At 51.8% G+C, this 19,558-nt stretch overlaps 7 protein-coding genes across 8 annotated transcripts; 5 read left to right on the forward strand and 2 right to left on the reverse strand.

Moving 5' to 3' along the window:
- Positions 1-138: 138 nt before the first annotated feature.
- On the forward strand, positions 139-2,012 carry TERG_03221 (uncharacterized protein; the record flags this gene model as incomplete). Its single annotated transcript, XM_003236124.2, has 2 exons — positions 139-327; positions 384-2,012. 2 exons carry the CDS (start codon positions 139-141, stop codon positions 2,010-2,012), a joined length of 1,818 nt encoding a protein of 605 aa, XP_003236172.2.
- A 538-nt stretch (positions 2,013-2,550) lies between these two features.
- TERG_03222 (uncharacterized protein) lies at positions 2,551-4,202 on the reverse strand (the record flags this gene model as incomplete). The annotated part of the gene is made up of 4 exons (XM_003236125.1): positions 2,551-2,749; positions 2,809-2,904; positions 2,975-3,588; positions 3,648-4,202. 4 exons carry the CDS (start codon positions 4,200-4,202, stop codon positions 2,551-2,553), a joined length of 1,464 nt encoding a protein of 487 aa, XP_003236173.1.
- Positions 4,203-5,889: 1,687 nt separating this feature from the next.
- TERG_03223 (N-acetylglucosamine-6-phosphate deacetylase) lies at positions 5,890-7,238 on the forward strand (the record flags this gene model as incomplete). The annotated part of the gene is made up of 2 exons (XM_003236126.1): positions 5,890-6,267; positions 6,318-7,238. 2 exons carry the CDS (start codon positions 5,890-5,892, stop codon positions 7,236-7,238), a joined length of 1,299 nt encoding a protein of 432 aa, XP_003236174.1.
- Positions 7,239-8,216: 978 nt separating this feature from the next.
- TERG_11965 (uncharacterized protein) lies at positions 8,217-9,311 on the forward strand (the record flags this gene model as incomplete). The annotated part of the gene is made up of 1 exon (XM_047750998.1): positions 8,217-9,311. The coding sequence occupies one exon, from the start codon at positions 8,217-8,219 to the stop codon at positions 9,309-9,311; it is 1,095 nt and encodes a 364-aa protein (XP_047605880.1).
- Positions 9,312-10,676: 1,365 nt separating this feature from the next.
- Positions 10,677-12,234, forward strand: TERG_03225 (uncharacterized protein; the record flags this gene model as incomplete). Its single annotated transcript, XM_003236128.1, has 2 exons — positions 10,677-11,152; positions 11,211-12,234. The coding sequence occupies 2 exons, from the start codon at positions 10,677-10,679 to the stop codon at positions 12,232-12,234; spliced, it is 1,500 nt and encodes a 499-aa protein (XP_003236176.1).
- Positions 12,235-12,669: 435 nt separating this feature from the next.
- TERG_03226 (glucosamine-6-phosphate deaminase) lies at positions 12,670-13,962 on the reverse strand (the record flags this gene model as incomplete). Of its 2 annotated transcripts, XM_047748046.1 has the most annotated exons (5): positions 12,670-12,975; positions 13,029-13,574; positions 13,632-13,780; positions 13,846-13,907; positions 13,961-13,962. In XM_047748046.1, coding segments are annotated over 5 exons (1,065 nt in total). The 2 variants fall into 2 exon arrangements, with proteins under 2 accessions (XP_047604020.1, XP_003236177.2); XM_003236129.2 differs by lacking the exons at positions 13,846-13,907; positions 13,961-13,962 and having other exon boundaries at positions 13,632-13,634.
- Positions 13,963-14,280: 318 nt separating this feature from the next.
- TERG_03227 (uncharacterized protein) lies at positions 14,281-19,147 on the forward strand. The gene is made up of 3 exons (XM_003236130.2): positions 14,281-15,316; positions 15,587-15,705; positions 15,876-19,147. Exons 1-3 carry the CDS (start codon positions 15,267-15,269, stop codon positions 18,956-18,958), a joined length of 3,252 nt encoding a protein of 1,083 aa, XP_003236178.1. The 5' UTR covers positions 14,281-15,266; the 3' UTR covers positions 18,959-19,147.
- The last annotated feature ends 411 nt before the right edge of the window (positions 19,148-19,558 follow it).

The following is a 19,558-nucleotide window of genomic DNA, read 5'->3' on the forward strand; positions in this document are numbered from 1 at the left end:
GATTATATCCAGCCTCTCCCGTGTAAATTCTTGACAGAAGACATCGACTTCCTGGAACGAAAGGGGGCCTTGACTATACCCAGTGATTCTCTTAGGAATGAGCTGCTTAAGAGTTACATCCAATATGTGCATACATATATGCCTCTACTTGACCTGGACGATTTTCTACGTATAATCATGCGAAATGATGCATCACGGAGATTGAGTCTTTTGTTGTTCCAGGCAGTTATGTTTGCCGGAACTGCATTTGTCGATATCAAGCATCTACAGGCTGCTGGGTTCGAGTCGCGGAAGACTGCTCGCAAAGCTTTCTTCCAAAAAGCAAGAGTATGTATAGAAGGATCCCACAGGTAACTATAGAAATCAATTACTGATTGACATAGCTTCTATATGACTTTGATTACGAGTCCGACCGGATATCTCTTGTCCAGTCGATACTTCTCATGACGCATTGGTATGAAATGCCGGATGACCAAAAGGATACATGGCACTGGATGGGCGTTGGACTTTCTCTTGCTCACACCATCGGCCTCCACAGAGATCCGGCAACTTCAAACATGGATGCAAAACGACAGAAGCTTTGGAAGAGAATATGGTGGAGTACCTATACCCGCGACAGACTCATCGCTCTGGGCATGAGAAGACCTACCAGAATCAAGGACGAAGATTGCGACATGCCCTTGCTGACGATTGATGATTTTGATATCGCCCCCTTTTCCACCGAAGTCCTTCAGGTTCTAGGAGACTGTGAGTTGACTCATAATGTCAGGTATCAGAAGGACCTTGCCATGATGTTTATTGAGAAAACAAAATTATGCTTATGTATCAGTCACGTCCTGTCAGCACAGTATTCTGTCCTTGGTCATAAATTTGGCGGCACAACCGAAACCACTATGATGTTGGTGCCGAAAAAGACTGCCACGGAAGCTTGTGAAGTTAGAGCATGTGATATCGAGCTTGAGAGTTGGAAATCCGGACAGCCGGATGTGACCGTGTATCGCCCTTCGACTTCATGGAGCCTATCTCGTGGGGAAGAAGTGCTTCACCTTCATCGCGGCCTGCTCCAGATGATATATCTGACTACCTTGAGTGCCCTACACCGACCACAGGTCCTACCGGCTAACTCTACGACCACGATCGAAGCAGAACTGCAATCCTTTTCTCGAGCGAAAGTCAGACTTGCGGCGGTGGAAATCACAAAGGTTGCTCAGGAGCTACATACTCTGGATTTGACGCGATACCTACCAACAAGCGGTGTTACTGTTCTCCTTCCGGCTGTCATCATACACTTACTCGATATCAAGTCAAGTGACATCAACCTCCGATCTGCGAGTCTCGGACGATTTTATCAGTGCATGCAAATACTGCAACGTTTACGCGAAATATATGCATCTGCCGATTTTGCAACCTCGTTCCTTGAAGCTGCTATCCGTAAAGCAGGCGTTCACATAAACATCGAGCCAACGGAGCAGGAGAAGCAGCCACAAAGGGTCAAACCCGAACAACCAGTGAACACCCTTACACCTCCACCGGATCCGAGCCCGGAATGCTTCATAGATCCAGTTTTGTCATTAAAGTCTGACCTGGGTAACGTCGAACAGCCCGTCGATACCAACAACTTCGGCGTTGTTGTTTCGACTCCTCCAAATTCAGCAAGCAGTGAGAATGGAAGCCTGCAAAATATAAACCACGATACTACTGTGGATGATATTTTGAACTCCAGCACCGATCCCTCGGAGCCCAGTCTAGCTGAATTCATGACCCTCGCGCACGAAGCTGATATTACTCAAAACGACTTAGATGCGTTGATCAACTTTGACGAAAACACTGCTACGGATTTCTTGACCACAGATGATGCTATCAATGCTGCCTTCACTCTACCTGAGCTTGGGGATGATTTTATCAAGGGAGAATTTGATGATAACGATAAAAAATTAGAGGAACTCAAGGAAATTGAGACTACGGATTTGGGTATGGATATAGACGGTCAGGCTTGGCTTCACGACCCTTAGATATAGAGGATATGACACGAGGATAATGTATATAAAAATACCTTTAGAAATGTCCCCTGTTGATGTCCTTAATTTTTCTTGGTTCAAGAACTGTTCCTCTTCCTTAGAATTATGTAAAGAGTAACCAGGAAGTACTCCATATTCCCATGTGGATTACTTCTACAAAGACTCTAGATACTTAGGCCCCGAAGTAAGGTTAGCAACAATTTTTCAAGCATTGGATATAGGATTGGCCTTAAGACTACGTTAAAGTGAAGGAGATTTATAAAGCGAATTTTTTTTTTTCTTGAATTTTTCATCCTTAGCTGTAAGAAAGACTAAGGGCTAGAACAAACAACTTTGATGGCTTCTTTGGCAGAGGAAAAATTTCCAATGCCCTGAGCATAAACATGAGGATGAAAGATCAAGATAAAGTCATCAGAACGGGACTTGTATCAAAGAGTAAAAAAAGGAGAGAACAACCTATAGCTGTAAGGGTAGTAGTGCTTAAGTATCAGGAAAGCTTGATGGGGCTGAAACAAAAGCTGTAAGTGATGGACTACCTACCACGCAGCTCCATAGCAGCAGCGGTAGAAACTTCCTCCAGGTCCTCATCAGAGAACTTCAGATCTTTCATGATGTCAGTGATGTCTTTGATTTTCTTCCAGACAACGGGTGCGGCAATGATCAAAGAGCTTGCAAGGAGAACCCAGTTAGAAATGAACATTGCGCGGTAAGAGACACCGAGACTATCAATTCTATAGATAAAGTTGTTAGTGATGCACTAATAGTGTATATAAGAAGTTAGAATACATACCGCCACGCAATAGCTGCACCAGCAGATTGAATACCTTTGTAGAAACCAGCGAAGTTGGCAAGTTTGCGGGAGTTATTAGTCAAGGCACCCATGAACCTATTCAGGGGTAGAGGTTGTTAGTCATTATAGGACAGATTAAAAAGATTGGGAAGGGAAAACAACATACCAGTAAGCACAGGTCTGGAAAGCAGCATCGTAGAATCCATAGAGCATGTAGAGGACCATTGGTTCAGCATAGTTAGGGTCAGTCCAGTCCATACGGTTGGTCTCAGTGACATCAGCACGGTCATATTGTTTCTGGTTAAACCATCCATCACCCCAGATTGCCATGGTAATAAGGAAGAGGGAAACGAGAGAATAGCGGGCGCGGATTGAACGACGAACACGAGGAGCATCAAGACTGTAACCAAAGACAAAGGCGCCGATCATCTGGGAAATCCAGTAGAGAACATTGTTCAAGGCACGGGTACGAATATTGAACTTGGCCAAGTTGACGGCATTAAATTGGTAAGTAGTAAACCAGTTGCTGGCAAAGAACATGGGGAAGAGAGCAATGATGTACCAGTCAGACTTAAGAACGGTGACAAGGCCGATGAGTTCAGATTTCCAGGATGGGTTCTTCATGAGGATGACACGGGTGCCATCTGAACGCTTGATGTCTCTAGCATTGACAAGAGCAAAGCCAAGGAGAAAGCCAACGAACATGAGGACCATGAACAAGATGTAGGTGCTATCCTGAACAGAGTTGGACTTATTGTGAAGATTGTTGGCAAGGGGAACCTTCGAGTAGAAGATTAGCATTGCCATGGACTGCATTGCTGGAAAGGAGGATTACTTACCAATGAGCCAATGACACCGCCCAAGTTGAAGATAGCCCAGAACCAGGAGATGAATTTGCCCTTAGAGTACTCATCAGGGTAGCTCATCATGATAGTTCCCTGAGCAGTCCAAAGACAGGCGGCACAAACACCGAGGAGAGCTCCAGCAAAGATGAGGAAACCAGCATTCTTGTTATGGTTGTAGGACAAAATAGAGGCAACATAGAGGAAGTAGCCGAATCCACCAAAAGTAAGGGTGTAGCGAAGACCGAGCCGATTGGCAATAGAGCCTGCGAAGAAGGCCACAACAGCAAAGGTGCTGTAGAGGGCAACATTGGCTTTGTCGATATCATGAGGGTTAACAAGACCACCTGCACCAAGGCCACTAACAGCATTGAACATGCCAGGGCAAAGGAAGCAGACCAAGGAGACCAAGATAAGCTGTGCCACAGGAGATGCAAACCAGGGGGTATGGAAACGGCCAATTTTTAGCTGTCGATACATCCAGCGGGGGCCTATATGCTGGTATGTTCCCACGGGAATAGCTGCATCCGGACCAGAGGCTACAGAAGCCATCTTCACAGAAGGCTGTAGATGCGTGCTAATAATCAAAGAAAGGTGATATTAGCATGAGTCTGGACCTTATAGGTTAGAATAGATTATTTACTGTGTATGAAGAAGTTGTAGACCAGTAAACGACGCGTTTAGCAGAGCAGAAAAGGTGGTAGACGGGGTATAGTGAAAGAAGAAGGTGCTTGAAAGAGAGGGAAGAAAGGAAGAAGAAGTTGATGGTTAAAGAGATCTAAATAAAGAGGTAGGAGTGTGTGGCAGAAGATGAGAGAGGAGGATAGAATAGAGAGGGTAAAAGCAGTAAGCGAAGAAGTGAGAGCTCAAAGTGGAGGACACACATAGGAATAAGAGGAAAATAGCGCCAAAAAGGAGGCTATAGGATGCACTCTACATGATTCCTCACCTCACTTTGAAAAACAGGGGCTGGACTCTGTCCTTAGCGCCATTTCTATAGCAACAGGACAGAGAGAAGGGTGAGAAGGTTATGTAAAGCAGTTCACATCATTCTACCAGGACAACTAGAATGTTCCATAAGATATCTGATAACTAGGGTATATCATTAAAGAGTGGCAGTTTCTTTATAGTAGTTCTCTTGGCTACCATATTAAGCTATTCAACTCCTCCCTACATGGACTTTGCCAGCAACTTCAAGCCAAGGTAGACGGAAGATATTGAGGATATCAAGCAACCTCAGACCATACAGGAAATATCCCAGTATCTATACGAGTTATAGATAGATGGCTATATACCTGAAGATATATGCATTGGTATGCATATACTGACATGGCACAGGTGTCAAGTGGTTATCCGCGCGTCTAAGCCGGTAGCAAGCGCCACTAGCTCGGGCCAACCCCTGGCCTAGTGCCCGCGGCTATCTGGGGTATCAAAGCTTGCCTTCAACTCCGCAAAGTCAACCTCGTTCTCGGCATAATATTAATTATCGGGAAGTATGGGAACGCCGGCTTGGGGTATATCAGCGACAGTAACGTCCACTTGCTATGGTACCACCCACCCCTCATGATGGTTGCCACGCCAGGGTCATCCCCCCACCACGTATCCTCGTATATGCCTACACCTTCAGTTTCCCCTTGGGTTGCAGAGCGTCTGGGGTGTTATCCTCCTATCCCCCTCCATCTTGCTGCGACGTCAAAACTTCCTTTTTCCGTCTTTGGTTGCATCAAGGGTCATGTGATCGCTGAGTCAGAATCATGGGTACTGTGGTATGTATCGTATTTTTAATTCCGGAGGTTACCATACGATACCGTCTTTAAAGCCGTATCGTCCGTGTTTCGCGTATCGATCCACCCAAAACGGCAAAAAATAAGGTTCTTATGTCGCATTTATGACTTCATTGCTTGAACAGGCAGAGGGCTGTTTGGATGCGACGGCAACTTCGAAGCTCTCTGCTAGATGGAACAGAGGATGGCTCAACCCAAGGACGGCGACAGCATCTGCTCCAATGTAAGCCGCCTATTGGAGGGTGTTGGGGCCAATGAAGGAAAACCCGGGAAGGCAAACAATACCAGAGACATATAACCTCGTACATTCGTCCCATGGGGTTCAAGAGCTTTGTCGTAGTTCGGTCTTCCGACTGCCACCACACACTTTCAAGTCAAAAACATCTCGACCCTCTGCCCGTCTTCTTCATCATAAAAGGTTGCGCATCTCCGCTGGTATAAGATAAACCGACGCCATGCCGTCGATTACCAGAGAAGTTCTTGCTCCCCGGGTCACCAAGTTTACGAACTGCCGTGTACCCAGCGGGCAGAAGCTTATCGAACAAGATCTCTGGGTTGACTCTATCTCTGGCAAGATCTTGCAGGGCCAACGTGCCTTTTATGAAGATAAGGTGTGTCCAGACCAGGTCATTAATCTGGGCGGACGTATCCTTGCACCAGGGTTTATCGACGTGCAGATAAACGGGGCAAACGGGTTCGATTTCTCGGTCCCTCAGCCGACGAAAAAGATGTTCGATGATGGACTGAGGGATGCTGCTCAGACATTGGTGAAGATGGGAGTGACATCCTACCTGCCCACGGTCACCAGCCAGAGTAAAGAAGTATATCCAAAGGTGGGCCATCTTCCATCCAGCCGGGTATAACATTGACTGATATTGGACAGGTCCTACCATCCCTAGGGCCATCAGGTCATCGCCGTCGGGCAGAAGATGGCGCAGAGTCCCTCGGCGCCCACGTTGAAGGTCCGTTTCTCAGCCCAGGAAAGAATGGCATACATAATCCCGAAGTCCTCATCGCTGCAAACGACGTCAACGACCTCATCCAGTGCTACGGGCTAGTAAACTTCTGCAAGAACCAAACTCCTCCAGACCGCATGCCTATCAAGATGATAACTGCCGCTCCTGAGGTGGGCAACATGTTATCTCTTATCCCGGTAATCCAGTCACAGAACATCCTCTATTCGATTGGCCACTCGGACGCAACATACGAACAAGCCATGGCGGCAGTTTCAAATGGAGCGACCATGATCACACACATGTTCAATGCCATGAGACCCTTCTATCACCGTCATCCAGGTATCTTCGGGCTTCTGGGCCAGTTTGAACAGCACCGTCCGTACTACGGTATCATTGCGGATGGAATTCACTTGCATCCCACCAGCATCCAGATAGCATACAACGCCCACCCGGCTGGCATGATCCTTGTGACGGATGCAATGAAGCTATGCGGTATGCCTGATGGTGTCTACGAGTGGACCAACGGTGACCAAATCGTGAAGAAAGGCGCCATGCTCACTCTGGAGGGATCAGAGAAGCTTGCCGGAAGTTCAGCCACTTTGATCGAGTGTGTGAACAACTTCCGCCGATGGGCTGGGGCCAAGACTGTCGAGGCAATTGCTGCTGTCACCGAGACTCCGGCGAAGATGTTGGGTATATTTGATAGGAAGGGTACCTTGGCTCCGGGAGCAGATGCGGACCTTGTGGTACTTGGAGAAGACAGGCCTGCCGATGGAGATATGGGCACACTGACTGTCGACCAGGTGTGGAAGTTCGGTGTCAAGGTGTTTGACAAAGAGAAGGCTTGAAGAGCTGGTTTCTACCCTTGTATTTCATTTTGCATTGACACTCGCTTGCATTGATCCCGTGTTTCCAGCATGAACGCATGTTAAATAGCTACAGTTTACTTCTAAACTTGATTATGAGGTTATGATAGATGACAAAAGTGTATAATGATAGATGATATTCAGCAACTGCATCGCGTCTTTCCTTCCCGTATATTCGTTGAATTTGGCGTCAAAATAAGGTCACTTTTATAATACCGTCTAGCCTTAATGGGACTAGCTTAAATAGTACTTTCCGCTAGTCCCAAAGGAGTGCTGTTCCGGAAGCGGCAAAGTCAATACCGAAAGTAGTTAGCGTAAAGCGTCCCATGGGACAAAAGGGGAAAATATTTTCAGTCTAGCCGGATTTAGACCGCGGCCAGGTCCGAAAACGGATTTTCTTTATCGATAACCAAAAAGTGGGGCTTTTTATATCCTAATTCCGGATAATGTATCTTTGTAACACGGTACGCAAAAGTTCGAATTACCATTGTATTACCATCTATTATCTTCGCCTTCGCTTCATACTGCAAAAGATGAGATTGTATAGACATAACATTCGTTGTTGCTTCTCTATATATCAAGGATCTAATTCTGGATCCCAAAGCCAGGGAAATGTTAAAGAAAAGAAAAGACATGCTGCCCGGATGGTATATATATATTCAAAAATGTGAAAAGACACCAGAACTGTTTTAGATCAACTCGTTAGAATAGGTGGTTTTCGTCGTGAACAGTGGTTTACAGACGAGAGGAGGATGGGCGCCATCCTGCTTCCTCGGCAATCAGCTCAGCTGCGCGCTCACCAACGCCTAGGACAGTAAGCATGGGGTTGATGCTAGGCATGTCAGGGAAGACGCCGGCGTCTGCGATTCTGACATTCTTGAGTCCACGGATCTTGAGGGTTGGGTCGACGACGGCCATACGGTCGTTCTGGACGTCACCCATCTTAGTGGTGCCAGCAGGATGGTAGACGGTGTGATGGACGGATCGGCCGTAGGCGCTCAATTCCTCGTCTGTGGTGGTGGCTGGGCCCGGGGCGACTTCACGCTTGATCCACTTCTTGAATGGCTCTTCCTCGGCGATCTTACGGGCTGCCTTGAGACCTGCTACGATGGTAGCGGCGTCGTAGCCCTCTGGGTCGGTGAAGTAGCGGAAGTCAAGGGCTGGCTTGACGGTTGGGTCGGCGGAGGTGAGGTAGAGCCTGCCCCTGGAGCGGGGACGGGGGATGTTGGGGGTGACGCAGAAGGCGTTGGCGGGGACGTCGTAGCCGAGACGGCCGGTGTGGATGCCGAATGGGATTTGGTAGCAGTGCATCATGATGTCGGCGCAGTCACCATCGAACCCGGCTGCGTTGATGGGCTCGCGGCGAAGGAAGACACCTGCATCGGAGTCCATGGTGGTTTGGTTTGGTGGAACGGGCTGGTTGAGCTCCCACATGATGATGGTTTCGGGGTGGTCGACCAAGTTCTCTCCCACGCCAGGCACGTCCTTGACGACGGGGATGGAGAGCGCGGAGAGCTGCTCGCGTGGTCCAATGCCAGAGAGCAGGAGGAGACGGGGGGTGTCGATTGCGCCAGCGCAGAGGATGGTCTCCCGCTTGGGGCAGAGGGTCAGTTTGGCACCCGACTGGAGAGTGACGTTAACTCCGGTCACGGTGTCTCCGCTGACATTAACCTTGGATACCCAGGCGTGAGTCAGGACGGTGAGATTGGGCTTCTTCTCCGCTCCGCTGAAGACGGGGTGGATGTAGGCAACGCTGGCACTGCTGCGGCGGCCGTCATCCGGGTTATAAGACACCGAGAAGAAGCCGGTTCCCTTGGTCAGTCTGCCCTCAGAGCGAATGGCCTTGTTAAAGTCGGGAATAATGGGGACGTTGAGCGAGGTCGAGCAGGCCTGCACCCAGTCCTTGCAGAGCTGGTTGCGATGCCTGGCGTGGATGGGCTGCACGGTGTTGCGGAGATTATCGATCACACGAGTGAAGGTGTCGAAGCTCCAGCCCTTGCAGCCTTTGCTCTCCCACACTTTGCAGTCGTATTCAAAAGGACGGAAGGAAATTAGGGTGTTGTGGCTTGAGCAGCCTCCCAGCACCTTTGCCCGAGAATGGCGGATGTGGCTGTTACCTGCACATCAATGTCAGCTTCTTCCCGCTCGTCTCTTCTGCCAATAAGTCGATGCCTGCAAACTTACCCATGGGCTGTTCGGTCGTGCCATAGTCGTAGTCGAATTCACCGCCCAGCAAGCCCAGCCAGTCCTTCAGCTTCAAAACACGGTCGTCCATGTAGTCGCTAGGGCCGGCCTCGATGAGCAGGATCTTCTTCCGTGGAAGATACTCCGCCAGCCTGCTAGCAATCACACAGCCGGCAGTACCACCGCCAACAATGACATAGTCGTAGCTGTCGGCATCTGCCGGGGCAATATGAGTGACTGGACTGGCCATTTCAAACAGGTGTATAGTCGAATCTGGGAGGCAAAGGGAACACAAGCGTACTCCGAGTTGCGAGTCGGCAGTTGTAACTAGTTATCCAAAAGAGCGGTGCGAGCAAGCCCCTGGCGGCAATGACTTGTATCAGGATGGATGGAACAGGCACCAGGAGAGGAGGACCCTGAGGCGGCGGTTCCCCTGATATATATAGAGCCCTATAAATGACCTGATTCCTTCGACCGCCCCGTCCACGACGGAAGGGTAGACAGAAAAAGATAAACTGCTCGCCGAGAAACGAACTCTGGATAACCTCCAGCTCGTTTTCTCCATCGACCTCTCCCTGCGGCACCAATCACGGCCATCTTGCAGCGTCTCCACAGGCGGCGAGTTGGAGATCGAATCCCTGGCCACCGGAGTCTTTGGACATGCTTCCGCGCCATCGCTCGCTGCGAGAGCTTGCACCGGACTGGACAAGGGCCTTCGAGCGCGCAAATCATGGCATCGAGCTGGGTCAAACGGCGCTTCGTATGGCCAGCAATTGTCCAGAGTCGATGCTGGGGTCGGCAGCGATCTAGCGTAGGGATACCCGTTGACCATAGACAGTTGAAACTGCCCCCCCCCCCCTCCTCTCCCCCAATTGACCGCTGCAAGCCTTCGAGGCCGTTAGGGTCCGTCTTCCGCCTTCGTTTTCGTCTGTTTCTAACTTTTGCGCCTCCTCCACTTGTTCCGCTGGGTGGGATGACGGTGTCGCCAGATCTGCCCGGGCGATATATGGGCCTGTCCCCTAGGGTTGCTCTGAAACCGAGACTTCGGAGATGGCCCTATTTTCGTTTCTGCTTAATTTCCTCGCGGCCAAGACGAAAAGGAAGCTGGTCGCATGCAGAGTGACATCACAGTGAGGGGCTCTTCGGCTTTTGCTCGATCTTGAAGCTGTCTTGCTGCTCGTCTGTTTGCTGGTTGTTCCATCGCTGAAGTTGCGAGGAAAAGTTGAAGCCGACGAGATGTCGTTCAAGCCGCAGCGTCTCTACTACGACGGCCAGCCGCAGGCCAGCACCTCGAACAAGACTTTCCAGAGCGTCAACCCGGCGACGGAGGAAGTGCTCGCAGACGTCGGCGTGGCCTCGAATGCTGATGTCGACCAGGCCGTGAAGGCAGCGCAGAGGGCGTTCCCGGCGTGGTCGAGGACGCCGCATGTTGCCCGCGCCCGCATCCTGCTCAAGGCCGTCCAGCTGCTGCGCGAGAGGAACGACGAGATCGCCCGGGTCGAGACGGCGGACACAGGCAAGCCCTTCTCGGAGACGAGCACGGTCGACGTGACGACGGGCGCTGATGTGCTGGAGTACTTTGCCAGCATGGTGGCCGGCGGCGGGCTCAACGGCGAGACGGTGCAGCTACGAGACGACGCCTGGGTCTACACGAAGAAGGCCCCCCTGGGCGTGTGTGCTGGCATTGGAGCATGGAACTATCCCATACAGATGTGAGCTCGTCCTCCTTACCACGTCTATGGCCGTCGCTAACTACCTGGTTTCATATAGAGCGCTGTGGAAGTCAGCTCCCTGTCTGGCTGCCGGCAACACGATGGTCTACAAGCCCAGCGAGTTCACTCCGCTGCACGGCGAGATCCTCGCAGACCTGTACACGCAGGCCGGCCTCCCAGCAGGCGTGTTCAACGTTGTCCACGGTGCGGGAGACGTCGGCGCCTATCTCACCGCACACCCGGCGATCGCAAAGGTCTCGTTCACCGGCCAGGTAGCCACTGGCAAGAAGGTCGCTGGCTCTGCGGCCGGATGCATGAAGTACGTCACCATGGAGCTGGGCGGGAAGAGTCCCTTCATCGTGCTGCCAGACGCCGAGCTAGACAGTGCCGTTGACGGGGCCATCCTAGCAAACTTCTTTAGTACGGGCCAGGTCTGCACGAACGGGACTCGAGTGTTCGTTCCCTCGAGCATGAAGACGGACTTTGAAAGCCTGCTACTCAAGAAGATGCAGTACGTCCGGGCCGGCGACGTGATGGACCCAGCTACCAATTTCGGTCCATTGGTGTCTGATGTTCACTACAAGAAGGTGACGGACTACATCAGACACGGCATTGAGCAGGACAAGGCCAAGTTATTGTACGGCGGGCTCGAGAAACCCAAGGCCAGTTCCTCCTCTGCATCGTTTGACAAGGGGTACTGGATCACACCCACCATTTTCACCGACTGCCGGGACGAGATGAAAATCGTCCAGGAAGAGATATTCGGCCCCGTCATGTCGATTCTCTACTACGAGACGGTCGACGAGGTGGTCAGACGAGCGAACGAGACGCCTCTTGGTCTTGCGGCTGGCGTCTTCACACAGAACATCAACCTTGCTCATCGGGTAATTGACCAGCTCGAGGCCGGTATCACATGGATCAACTCGTGGGGGGAGTCCCCGGCTGAGATGAGCGTGGGCGGATGGAAGCAGAGCGGCGTTGGCGTTGAGAACGGTCGACGCGGGATTGAGGCTTGGGTCAGGACGAAGAGCACCCTGGTTGATATGAGCGGTGTGGTAGCGACCAGCTTTACGAAGCTGTAGCTAGTTTGACTACCCGGATGCTGATTGCTGATCCAGTTGGTTGACCCGGCGATATACCTGGCTTATAGGCGGGAGACGGCAGGCAGGTGAACGGACTAGCACACCGCTCAATACCCAATTGAATGAATATAGTTAAAAAGACTGCAAAAGTGTTAAGCAGTAGTAAATAGTACAAGCAGATAAAAGCGACCAATCTCTAATGCTCTTTTTCTGTTGCAAATGCTGAAAATGCTGGACGAAACGCTAAACATATGCAAAACACATAATATACATCAAACATCACACGTAAACCACTCCAAACACAAAGGCTAGTATACCCATGTACAGACTAATTTGGATATAATGATAAATACTACAATGCTATGTTAAATGATCGAGAAGAAAAAAAAGACCAGCCTATACTTCACTTTCGTCCCGTCATGCAAATCATCAATCTCATCCCTGTGTGGGAATTCGAGAGCCCATGCGGTCGAAAATCAGATCTCCACCACGGTTCATGGTTTCATCCAGGCCCGCAATGGCAGAGTCGACGATGCGCGAAGACATGCTGTCGGGCGTGAGCTCGTCCGGATCGCTATCTTTGGCATTGAAGGCAGTGTCGATTTTGAGGCCTTTTCTCGAGCCGACGGGGGTGCTGAGGTCTGCCGGTGGAGCCACGGGCACGTATGGCTTTGTGAATTGAACGAGGGGAGGGCCCTGAGTGCGTGCGTCGGTACCGGAGAGCTCGATACTTTCAAAGTACTTGCATATTGTTAGACGGTTGACTATATATAAGGTGAAGTGGGCAGACATACCTTGACTGTTTTCACCTTTAGCTCGAGAGTTGCATCTTCATCAGCTACGATGAGAGGGTGCTGGTGTAGCTGGAGAGCGGAGAGGGTCCACATATGGTTAACGCCTCCTTCAATGCCCTTTTGCAGGGCCTTAGCTTTGTGTACGCCAGTCACGACGATGACAACCTCTCGCGCATCCATAATGGTCTTGATGCCGACTGTCAGTGCAGTGCGAGGCACTTGGGACAGATCATTGTTGAAGAAGCGGGAGTTGGCAAGGATGGTGTCGTAGGCCAGGGTCTTGACTCTGGTGCGAGAACTGAGACTGGATCCAGGTTCGTTAAAGGCAATGTGACCGTCTGGACCAACTCCACCTAGGAAGAGGTCGATGCCGCCTGCTTTGGCGATCTTTGCCTCGAAGTTTTGACATTCTTTGGTAAGATCAGGGGCATTTCCATCTAGAATGTGGATGTTTCGGGGTGGTATGTCGATATGGGCAAAGAGATTGTTGTACATGAAGCTGTGGTAACTCTGCGGATGGTCCCGAGGCAATCCAACATATTCATCCTAACATTTTTTTTCTTTAGTTTAGATCTTCTCCTACGTAGAGAGGAGTCAACATACCATGTTGAATGTAACAACATTTTTGAAGGATATCTGGCCAGCTTTGTACCGCTGGACTAGAATCCTATATACGATCTCGGGACTGCTTCCAGTCGGCAAGCCAAGCACAAACGGCCTAGCAGTCGATGGTGAAAACGCATTGATGCGGCCTATGAATATATTAGAGAGGTCTATGTCAAGCAGAGTACAAAAAATAGGCGGAGGATAGACATACTGACGATGTAGTCTGCTATGTATTCAGACACAGCCACCGGGTCCTTTCTGATGATCACTCTCCTAGCTGCCGTCAGTATATAGCACTCAGCGCATAATCAGGGAGTGAAACTCACATATTGACTTGACTATACTCTTTCAGCTGAAAAAGCGTAATCTATGGTAGAGGTTGGGCTTGAAGGAGAGGATATAGGCCGGAACGAAGCAGCGATGAGTGCTCATATATGTTTTACCAATTTGACCACAACCCAACGTCATCCCTCCGGAGCCAGCATTTCTCGGTCCTGGATCATAGTTTGCTTTGCACTGTAACCCGAACCAAAGGTAACATCTTCCTGAGCGCGTGATGCTACTCCGTATACATTGACAACTCAATAAGTATACTCCAGAGGAGACTCCCCTCCTGCTGTGCTTCTATCAGGCGGGGGATCAAGGTTGGTGCCCTGACCCCCGATTTCAGGCCTCTCCGGGCTGCCCTCCATATCACTGACGATCGTGTCTTCTTGCCATCGCCATCCTGTTGTCGTCGTTGCTGCAGTCACCCTGCAGGTTTATGCATCTCGAGGTATCAGGTCGAGGCCGAAGAAGTAGAGGAACTGCGGTAAGTTAGAGCTAGTATCGGCTGTATCGGGGCGGTATCCAAGATTACGCCGTAATGTAAATACGCGAGCTTACACTGCAACGTCGCATCAAGTCGATGAGTCGAAGAATGTGAAGACTTCCCGTTGTTGTACTTGGACTATCTGTACCATCGATAATGTTTGCCGGGGCTGTTGATCTCTAGAGCGAAGTTGAAGATGTGGAAGTTCGACTTTTGAAGTTGAACGTCGAAGAAGAAGAAGAAGGAGAAGGAGGAGACGAAAGAGGAAATCTTAGTCAGTTCTTAGTAATAGTATTATTTTATCTTACTAATTTCTTACTCATCCAAACATTACTCATCTTTTAGTCCCTTTTAACATCTTACTAATTATCTTACTAAGCAACCTTCTTTGAGCTTCTTTCTAGCCTTTTTGTCGCTTTCTCGACTTCAACTCCAGCTTTTGCTGTGAATCTATGCGATTTGCAGCCTCATTTTGCGGCTAAAAAGACGGTCTCGACGCACTTACGTGCATGCTGGACGCCGTCGACCTGCACTGCGACCGTGACAGCCAACCAGGGCCTGTGACAGGTCGTCACCGAGGGTTGCGTTGGGCTCCCCTGGCCGCCAGCTCCGTCCGGCCCCCGAGTTACCTAGTTACCCACTCCGCCGCCTCACTCGCCCGTCCCATCCATCGATCGATCGATCGCAGCGTCTCTCCAGGGCGCCAGATACGCGCAGACGAATACACACACAGGCTCGCCTGCAATTGATTTACACACGCTACGGCGCACAGTCACATCGCTGGTGGCGTGGGGGGAGAGGCACGGGGTGCCTGGCCTGCCATGGCGGCCAGAGCAGACATGGCAGCCCCTGAGTGGGATGCAAACCTCAGGTTCGTTCGACGGCCCTTGCTTTGTACCTTTTCGCTTTGGCCCTGTTGTGCTTTGGGATGCTGGCAGCTTTATACCAGCTTATACCTGCCATTGCTACGGTGCTACGGGCTGGCTCAAAAAAGCTTCAAGCTATGCTCCTAGACCAGAGTATATTCAACTGCGTGCGCTGTTGAATGCGCCGTGGATGCGACGAACACGCTACAGAGAGGGTACATTGGCTGACTTGAAGCTTCCGGCATCATCACGATGGTGCTGGATATCGGATACAGGCAAATGGGACAGCTTTTTGTCATGGGATTCGATGGTACCACCGTCGACCCCCAGATCCGCTCGCTGATTGAAGACTACCATCTCGGAGCCATCCTACTGTCAGCCAAGAACCTGAAGTGTACAATCATCCCTTCTTTCGAGCGTTGATTTACTTTTTTTTTGCCCACCCTCTCCTTCCCTCCCGTTACTTACGCATAGCTCTTATTTTATTGCGCCCCCATTACAACCGTCGTATAATTATTAGCCGCCTTGCTGTAAGGTACAAAAAACAAACTAACTCCCGGATAGCCGCAGATGAAACGGCAAAGCTCGTCCTGGAGCTTCAGACTATCGCCCGGCAGGCCGGCCATCAGTTACCGCTACTCATCGGACTCGACCAGGAGAACGGCGGTGTCAACAGTCTGTTCGATGATACATATATACGCCAGTTCCCCAGCGCCATGGGGGTCGCGGCCACAGGCTCGACAAAGCTAGCCAGAGAGGTAGCCAAGGCGACGGCACAGGAGCTTCGAGCTGTTGGAGTAAACTGGATCCTAGGACCGGTGCTGGACGTGCTGACAGACGGCAAAAACCAGCCGCTGGGGGTGCGCAGCGTAGGAGATGATCCGCAAGAAGTTGCCACGTACGGAGTCGAGTCGATGAAAGGGTATCAAGATGGAGGAGTGGCTACGTGTGGGAAGCATTTCCCTTCATATGGAAATCTGGAGGTGATGGTATCGCAGTCGGATGTCCCAGTCATCACAGACACGGTCGATCAGCTCCGGCTCAGCGCACTTGTTCCCTTCCGCAGCGCAATCTCTCAAGGGCTGGACTCGATGATTGTGGGCGGCTGTTCGATGATATCTCAGGGGATGAATGTGATGCACGCCTGCCTGTCCGAAGAGGTTATTGAGGACCTACTGCGGTCTGATTTGGGCTTCCAGGGGGTGGTTGTCTCCGACTGTCTAGAGATGGAAGCGTTGAGCAGCAATATTGGCGTTGGAGGCGGGACGGTGATGGCTCTCAAGGCCGGGTGTGATTTAGTGCTGCTGTGCAGGTCGTTTACGGTGCAGCAGGAGGCCATCAGCGGGCTGAGGCTGGGAGTCGAGAACGGGATGATAAGCAAGGAGAGAATACGGCAGTCTTTGGCCAGGGTATCCGCGATGAAAGCCAGGAGAACGAACTGGGAACAGGCCCTGAATCCGCCGGGAATCAGTCTGTTATCGAGACTACGGCCTTCTCATACAAACCTATCAATTCAAGCATACAACAGCTCGATAACGGTGGTCAGGGATAGGGGCAACCTGCTACCGTTGTCCAGCATACTCGAACCAGACGAAGAACTACTGCTTCTAACACCGCTGGTCAAGCCTTTACCGGCGTCTGCGGCGGCGGCAGCAACAACAGCAGCAGCAGTAGCAGCAGGCCATGCTAGTGGTGAGCGCAGCCGAGAGTCGACAAACTCAATCGACGCCTCCTCAAGCTCGATGTCGTCCAATATAAAGAGCGGCGAGGCGGTGTTCCGTGAACTGGGACGGTCCCTGGCCCGGCGGAGGAACGGACGGGTTCTTCACACATCGTACGGTGCGAGCGGCGTTCGGCCTATCCACGAGAACCTGATCAACCGGGCCAGCGCAGTGATAGTAGTTACAGCGGACTCAAACCGGAACCTATACCAGCACGGCTTCACCAAGCACGTCTCACTCATCTGCAACAACAGCTGCATGAACAGCAGTACCAACAATACCAGCAGCACACACAACAACAGCGCGAGACGGAACTCAGCGGGCTACCAGCGACCCAAGGCCGTCGTTGTGGTAGCAGTGAGCTCGCCGTACGACTTTGCCAAAGACCCGACGATCGGGACGTATGTGTGTACCTACGACTTTACAGATGCAGCTCTACAGGCGCTGGTGAGGGTGCTTTATGGGGAGGTATCACCTACCGGACGGATGCCGGGGACGCTGAGCAAGAGCACGGCACGACGAACGAGCCAGCCCCGGCAGCAGTGGCTGGTCGAGACTTGGAATGCGGAGCGAGACTCTGCCGCGCTGGACACCCTGCTGACGTCGATACGAGAGAGCGAGAGTGGTATTGGTGGTAGCAGCAGCAGCAGCAGCAGCAACGTCCACAACGAGATGGGGGCCAGCAGCAGTATCGACGGCAACAGCAACAGCATCAGCATCAGCAACAGCAGCAACAGCAGCAACAGCAGCAACAGCAGCAACAGCAGCATCCTGGCAAACGTGAGAGCGGATACCTTTCTGCTGAAGAGTGCGGATGTGCAGGAATGCCACCTGGTGGTGCGCAACAGCAGCACGCACGCGATCAACGGCTTCTGCGCAACCTACTTCTTCCGCTCGACGGGGACCGGGGTGATAGGCGCGATACTAGTTGACCCAGCGCGGCGCCGCTTGGGCATCGGCAGCTCACTCCACAGCCGAGCGATCCAAACACTCAGGCAACACCCGGACATCAAGCAGCTGCAGCTGGGATCTCGTCTGCCCGGGGTCTACCTTGGCATTCCCAGGACTGACCCGGTCGAGCGGAGGAGGCTTCGGCGCTGGTTTGCCAAACTGGGATGGTCGATGGCGCTCTCGCGGCCGCTGTGCTCGATGGTGCTGCGGGACGTGCAGAGCTGGGTGCAGCCAGACGGGCTGAAGGGCGGGAGAGGCAGCGGCGAGGTCGAGTACGACCTTGTGTTTGGCGAGGAGTACGCAGACACGGTGATCGAGCATGTGCGGACGAGCTCCAGGCAGGGGGTGGCGGAGGTGTACCGGACGGCGCTGGCGGGAGGGCCACACTGCGGCATCATACGAGCGAAGAAAGCTGGGGAAACAAGCATAACCTCTAATGCAAACGGGAATGCTGCATCTGCCAATAATAATAACAATAATCTCGTCAATGCAGGCTCTGAAGGAGATGGAGACGGGGAGATGGTGATTGACGGGCTGCAGCTGGGCCTGGAGGAGGACGGCCTGGCCAACGACCGACTCCACGGCCGACTCCACGGCCACAGCCATGGTCACGGCAACGAGACGCTGGTGGGCAGCGTGGTGGTGTACAATGCGCGGTCGTCGCTGGCTCGACTGGTGCCGGCGGTCAGGGAGGCTCGAGTGCGTGCTGGCGGCATCTCGTCGCCAGTGATATCTCCGTCTGTCGGAGAATATGCCATGCTGGTCCAAGGGCTGATCGTGCTGGGCATCAAGGAGATCCGCAAGCAGGGCGGCAACACCGTGATACTCGACTGCGTGAGTTCTCTCTTTTCTTCCTTTCTATCTTTGGGCTTCATTTCCATGATCTTGTATCTCGATCTGCCTTGTCGACTCCATCGTATCCATGTCCCTCGAATCAAGATGCGCCAGAGTACGAGAACGACCCGGTCTGGATAGAGGAGACTTTTCTCTTAGCCCGCGCTATTCTTAGCACCTCTGCACGCTCAGCCAGTAGTGTGATGATTATAACATGCTTTGACTGACGAAACGCAACTTGGACTAGGTTGACGGCGATGGCAACTCTGACAGCCTGACGGCGATGGGCTTCTCTGTGCTACACAGCTTCGAGGAGCTGACCTGTGACGCCGCCGCCTGGGGGCGCTGACCCTGACCGTACCTCGGCCCAGTCTCTTCCTTGTTTCCATACTGCCTACCTGTTTGTATGGCCAGCATCACCGCGGGAGTTCTTTTTCTTTTTGGCGTTTACTATATTTACATTTCAACATACAAGGAGGAGAGACGGCGAGCTCCGCATCGACTGCCATTCACCAAATATAAGCACTTACACGACTTATGCCTGCAGTTAATTCACCTGCTTGATCGAGTTAGCCCGGCAGCGGGGATTTTCGACTTTCAGCTTCCTGGCTTTGTTGCTTTTGAGCCGACGGCCCCTGGCCGGGCGAGGGCTATAAGAGGAGGCAGCTAAGATGGAGAAAAGGGACTAGGGAAAGCTTCTAGAAGAGCCAGCCCGGCGGCGAGAGGATGGCAGATGAAAGA

This window comes from Trichophyton rubrum (genome assembly GCF_000151425.1).
Source record: "Trichophyton rubrum CBS 118892 genomic scaffold supercont2.3, whole genome shotgun sequence".
Lineage (NCBI taxonomy): Eukaryota > Fungi > Ascomycota > Eurotiomycetes > Onygenales > Arthrodermataceae > Trichophyton > Trichophyton rubrum.